This window comes from Drosophila hydei, unplaced genomic scaffold, assembly GCF_003285905.1.
Source record: "Drosophila hydei strain 15085-1641.00,03,60 unplaced genomic scaffold, DhydRS2 tig00000361-arrow-arrow-pilon, whole genome shotgun sequence".
Taxonomy (NCBI): domain Eukaryota; kingdom Metazoa; phylum Arthropoda; class Insecta; order Diptera; family Drosophilidae; genus Drosophila; species Drosophila hydei.
The window spans coordinates 382,867-389,351 of record NW_022045717.1 but is presented as its reverse complement, the minus strand read 5'-3'; the positions used below and the strand labels follow the sequence as shown (position 1 = coordinate 389,351).

At 41.7% G+C, this 6,485-nt stretch overlaps 1 protein-coding gene across 1 annotated transcript; it reads left to right on the top strand.

Moving 5' to 3' along the window:
* The first annotated feature begins 2,749 nt into the window (after nt 1–2,749).
* On the top strand, nt 2,750–6,440 carry LOC111604062 (inosine-5'-monophosphate dehydrogenase). Its single transcript, XM_030224132.1, has 5 exons — nt 2,750–3,005; nt 3,079–3,229; nt 3,899–4,550; nt 5,219–5,759; nt 5,835–6,440. Exons 1-5 carry the CDS (start codon nt 2,797–2,799, stop codon nt 5,938–5,940), a joined length of 1,659 nt encoding a protein of 552 aa, XP_030079992.1. The 5' UTR covers nt 2,750–2,796; the 3' UTR covers nt 5,941–6,440.
* Nucleotides 6,441–6,485: the final 45 nt, after the last annotated feature.

The following is a 6,485-nucleotide window of genomic DNA, read 5'->3' as shown; positions in this document are numbered from 1 at the left end:
CTTTTGCGACTCTTGTTTTGTTGTTGATTCAAGAAGTAGCCGTTGCGTTGTTTTGTTTTGTTTTGTTGTTGTTATTTATACAATATTTTGATGATTATTGAATAATTGCACATATGTATATATTTATTAATATTAGAGCATTGTATGAACTTTTCATCTTGTAGTTTTTGCTTCACTTCAGTGTGGAACGGGGGCTTGTGAACACATTGCGGGGTATCGCTGTTAGCTCCGATTTAAACAGACATACGCATATGTACATAAATATATATATATATATATATATATATATATATATATATATATTAGCATATGTGTAGTATATATTTTTATATATATATATATATATATATATGTGTGTGTGTGTATATATGTATATGTATATAATTAAATTCTTAACTTTATCCTAGGCTAACATTTAGGCGCTTATTGCTTGCTCACTCACACTCGCACACATTTGGTTTAAGCGGTTTGTCACATTTTCAATTTATCACGACACAAAAAAATTTGTATATATATATATATATATTTATATATTTATATGTATGTATGTATATACATATATATATGTGTATAATTATCTGCAACAGAACAAAAACACACAAAAAAACAATAAATTACTTTACATTGCGATCAATTTGTTGTTGCCATAGTAAAGGAGCGGGAGAGAGAGAGAAAGAGAAGGGGGGGGGGGGGTGGTATGTGGTAGGTGGTTGGGCAGAGGAAGTTCGACAGCAACAACAAATGCAACTGCAACTGCAACTGCGTCCTTGTTGACGTATTGGCGCCTATTCCGCTGCACTTGTCAACCGCAATAGCTAACACACACACACACACACTTAAATAGAGTGAGAGAGGCACACAGATACTTTTGCATTTAATGTTGCCACTTTGTTAATCGCATTCAAATTTACAGATTTGCAACAAAATACGTTTTCGTATGAGCAAAACAAAAAAAAAAAAATTTCAACAAAAAACCAACTTTGAAATATTGTCGTTATCCGGGCGCGAACGACAACAGCTCGCGGCGAGTGAAATTTTAAGAATGAGAGAGAAATTTGTTCGTTTTCTTGTTTCGTTTCATGCGCTTCGTTTCATTCATCCAGCTGGACCGGACCGACTGTTCGCTATCGCAGGCCGAAGGTAGGCAGAGCGCGCTTAAAAGTATGCAGCATGTAACTAACAATTAACAGCTAATATTTAACTGCAGCGTCCATTACATTGCCGTGATAAGCTGCTTACATAGACGTATTACATTTAAAGTTTTTACCTTGGAATATGTGTACTGTCAATACAATAAAAGACAACTGTTTATTATTTAATAAACATAACTAATTGCTAAAGTTGTATATTTAAAAAAAGCTCACTGTTTTGAAGTTAATTTTGCACTGTTAACTCGGTAACCGTTCACTTGATGCTTTAAGTGAACCAACTTAAGCCTTATTTGTGGTTTGTGTATTTGCTTATATGCCAGTATTCTATGCGCGACCATTTGCGCACCAAATTTAACAATGTGACCGTTTCTAATTATATAAACATATATATTTAATATAAAATTTATTAAATATACAATATCTTTTGCCTTTCTATTAAGATTGAAATATATATCATAAAAATCCAATGCTTAACTTAAATTCGTATTTATTGAATTTTTCCTGCAATAGATACTTGTGCCAAGGTATTCAAACGAAATTTAGAAAAAAAAAACAAAAATTATGCTTAATTGTGTATAAAACATCGTCAATACTTAACTTCAACATTAAATAACTTATTTTATTTAAAATTACAATTTGTGTGTTAGTTTGTTTATATGTTTGATTTATTCATTTAGATATACGATGTTGGCAATATATCGTTACGATTGTTACATGTGTAATCGATATGTTTAATATCTTTTTCCATCACTCTATGCAAATATCTCGAAGCCGTCAGTAGCAATAGCAGCGGGTAAATATAAAAAACACGTGCTCGCTCGAGACGACAAACACGCAAATTCTTGACAGACCTTGTCTGCCAGCGAATCAATTCCGCTGGCCATTAATTGACACGCCTAACCTAATCCTTACACACAACAGACAACGCTTGATACCCCACAACGTAATATCCTTCGCAGCTAACTGTCTGTGTGCTGTCTGTTTGTCTGTCTGCCTGCCTGCTTGCTTTTTCCCATTCAATTTGTTGTTGTTTTTTTTTCTTTGGCTTGTCTATTGAAAACTGCAAGTAAGTACAAAAAACAACTACATATGTTCCTGATCAGCAACAATGTCCGATTTTCGATATTTTATCTGCCTTTCGGCCTGCATGAAATCGGCTCAGCCCTTCGCCCTATACTCTACAAATGAAGCAAAAGGAAATTAATTGAAATTCAATATATATAAATATATTATCCAAATAATACGTATATATATATTTTTTTTGTGTTTCAAAACTCTGTTTTTATGTGCATCGCTTGCTCCGCAAAAGTTTAGCTTGTTAGTTTTTTCTTTGGCAGAGCATTGCGGCAGTCGGTTAGAGCCGTTTGCAAAATTCAATTCAACTTTGTTTTCCAGCTTGCTTTAATATTCTTTCTGTCTTTATGTTTTTAGGAACGCTTTAATTTTCGATTGCAATTTAATGGTTTCGAACATTAATTGAGGCGGCTCGGAGACAAGTGCAATCAGCCGAAGACGATTAACATATATATAAATATACATACATATATACATATATATATATATACAGTGGTTGCTGCTTTGTCTATTCATTAATAATTGTTTCTCCTTGTTGTTGTGCTGACATCTGACTAAGGTAAGCGCTCGCATGGCAAAGAGCACTGTAGCCGCCGACGTCGACGTCGGCGCCAATCTAAAGCCAAAAGTTAATGGCTTAATAGGCAACGGCGACACGGCTGTATTCTCAGATACAGCAACAACAACAACAACAACTACTACGGAGCAGCAAATGGAACTACTGCAGGACGGACTGAGCTGCAGTGAACTATTTCAAAATGGCGAGGGCCTCACCTACAAGTAAGTCTGCCTCGCCCCCCGCCCAATAGAGTGAGATATGCGTATAACACTTTTCCACACAATTTTCATTTAGCGACTTTCTCATATTACCGGGCTACATAGACTTCGCCGCTGAGGCAGTCGATCTCAGCTCTCCGCTAACCAAGGGCATCACGCTCTGCGCCCCGTTAGTCAGCTCGCCCATGGACACGGTAACCGAATCTGACATGGCCATAGCCATGGCGGTAAGTGTTTGATACTATCTAAACATATATGCACACGCTCAGTTGTATATATAAACTCTTATCTACTGCTAGACGACGATAAACAAGGCTGCAAATCAGTGCTTCTTTGCGAAATTCTATTGCCATTTCGAACAAAGCTTATTCTGATATATTATTATATTTATGTTATTTATTGTATTTAACTACGGCTTTTGCCTTTAGACTGAAAAGAGAACTCAGTTTGCCTAGCTGTTAACGCTATGATTTCAAATCTTTTCGCCTTTATTTAGTTTGAGTTTTTTGACTTTAATTGATAGTGAAACGTTTGTTAACATATCTCTTATAAGATGTCAGAATGTTAGCAAGGTTATGTTAAACGTATGTTAACGTAATGTTGAGCAGAGATTGCGCTTTGGGTTTGCAGCCTTGTTCGCACACCGTTCGTTGGCGGTGTGATCGATGAACGGTAAACGTTAACCGATAAACCAACGACCGACGACCGACGAACGCCGACCGATGCACATCGCCATTTGGTGCTGAATCTTGGTATCGGCCTCGCTCCAGTTGTGGTTGTAATTGAACACTCTTATGCGCCTCTATTATGCTAAATCAAGAAACGAATGTATATTTCCCTTCACGCTCTTCGCCGCTTCGTTCGGAATTAATTTGTGGTGGGGGAACCACGCGCAGCTGTGTGGTGGCATTGGAATCATCCATCACAACTGCACGCCGGAGTACCAAGCGTTGGAGGTGCACAAGGTTAAGAAATACAAACATGGCTTTATGCGCGATCCGTCGGTGATGTCGCCGACCAATACCGTTGGCGATGTGCTCGAGGCCCGTCGCAAGAACGGCTTCACCGGCTATCCCGTCACCGAGAATGGCAAGCTTGGCGGCAAGCTGCTGGGCATGGTCACATCCCGGGACATCGACTTCCGTGAACAGCAGCCGGACGTTCTGCTGGCGGACATTATGACCACGCAGCTGATAACCGCACCCAATGGCATCACTCTGCCGATGGCGAACGCCATTCTGGAGAAGAGCAAAAAGGGCAAGCTGCCCATTGTGAATCAGGCTGGCGAGCTGGTCGCCATGATCGCGCGCACCGATCTGAAGAAGGCGCGTTCGTATCCGAACGCCTCCAAGGATTCCAATAAGCAGCTACTGGTCGGCGCCGCCATTGGCACGCGGCCCGAGGACAAGGCCCGACTACATTTGCTCGTGGCGAATGGCGTCGATGTCATCATACTGGACTCATCCCAGGGCAATTCCATTTATCAAGTCGAGATGATCAAGTTCATCAAGGAGACCTATCCCGATCTTCAGGTCATTGGCGGCAACGGTAATTAAACCCCCAACATTCCTCCTCCCCACACACACATTCATGCATGCCTAGCCTAAAAAGAAAGTCATTTGCCAGGTTTTTTCGAGAGACAGATCATAGATGGAAGTCCATACTCTCAGTGAGATCAAGGCCAAGGCTGATCTTTAGATTTAAGAGCAGAGAAAACAGAAATCAGACTAGTCCAGTAATCTCTATACAACAAAAAACTAGAAATCGATATTTATCGACTCAGCGCAGATATGATGCTAGTCAGCTCCAGAGCTCCTGAAATGCAAAATTTGTTTAGATATTATCAGTTTGTCACAACGGCATAATTATTCATGAAAGGCCTTAATCAAAACTGAAAATCGATATTTATCGACTTGAGTTAAATGTGAGTTTTAGGTTGATTTATCAGTTGATAAATATGCGTTTATCATTGCAGCGTTTTCTATATATGTGGCGATATAGCCCATAGGTAATCTCTCTCTATCCCTCTGTCTGTCTTGCTATCTCTGTCTCGCTCTCCTCTCTCTCTCTCTCTCTCTCTCTCTCGACAAAGAAAGTAGCATAGGAAACTCATTCAGCTTGACTGTCGCATGCTTTTGTCACGCACTGTAGCTAACAAGCTTTGTCTTTTCAATTACTAACCATTGGCCAATCAACTGCCCCACACACGCCCACAGTGGTAACACGTGCCCAGGCCAAGAATCTGATTGATGCTGGAGTGGATGGACTGCGCGTGGGCATGGGCTCCGGCTCGATATGCATCACGCAGGAGGTCATGGCCTGTGGCTGCCCGCAGGCGACGGCCGTTCATCAGGTGTCGACGTTTGCCAAGCAGTTCGGCGTGCCGGTGATTGCGGATGGCGGCATTCAATCGATTGGGCACATTGTGAAGGCCTTGGCTTTGGGCGCCAGCGCCGTGATGATGGGCTCCCTGCTGGCGGGCACCTCGGAGGCGCCCGGTGAGTACTTCTTTTCAGATGGCGTGCGCTTGAAGAAATATCGCGGCATGGGCTCCCTGGAGGCAATGGAGCGCGGCGATGCCAAAGGAGCGGCCATGTCCCGTTACTATCACAACGAAATGGACAAAATGAAGGTGGCCCAAGGCGTCAGCGGCAGCATCGTCGACAAGGGCTCCGTGCTACGCTATCTGCCCTACTTGGAGTGCGGCCTGCAGCACAGCTGCCAGGACATTGGCGCCATTTCCGTTAGCAAGCTGCGGTGAGTTGGTCCACTGGCCACTGGCAAGTGTTGACTCTAGTACTCATTGCTCCTTCTCTGTCTTTTCCATGCCAGTGAGATGATCTACAATGGGCAGCTGCGCTTCATGAAGCGCACCCATTCGGCCCAGCTGGAGGGCAATGTGCACGGCCTTTTCAGCTATGAAAAGCGTCTCTTCTAACATACAAACAGTGCTGCAGCGCCGCCCGCTGTTGCCAGTCAGTATCAACAGCAGCTGCAGCACGCCTCAGCAACAGCAACACATAAACAACACCAACAACAACAGCAGCAGCAGCAGCAGCAGCAACAGCAACGTCTCCTTTACCGCGCAGCAGACGACTTCGGGCGAGTCCTGAGCAGCGAGCGAGGAGCTGGTTTAAAGCGTCATATGCCCCACGATGGCAGTTGCCAACCTTTTCCACGATTTACTTAATTGTTAAGCTACTTAAAGAGACAGAGAAAGAGAGAGGGAGAGCGAGCGAGAGCGCGAGAGATGGATGCAGGTACAAAAATCGTACGGATTAAACAAATTTCGAATATTGGCAAATCTGCAAACTTTTTGCAATAATTGACCATAACCCAATATGTAGTACAACATATTTAATTTCGATGTACTCACACAGATATATATATATATACACACACATACTATATCTATATACCAATATACTAATGTTGTGTTTGCCAAATCTATTAAAAATATGAAATTACTAAAAAAAAATTCAA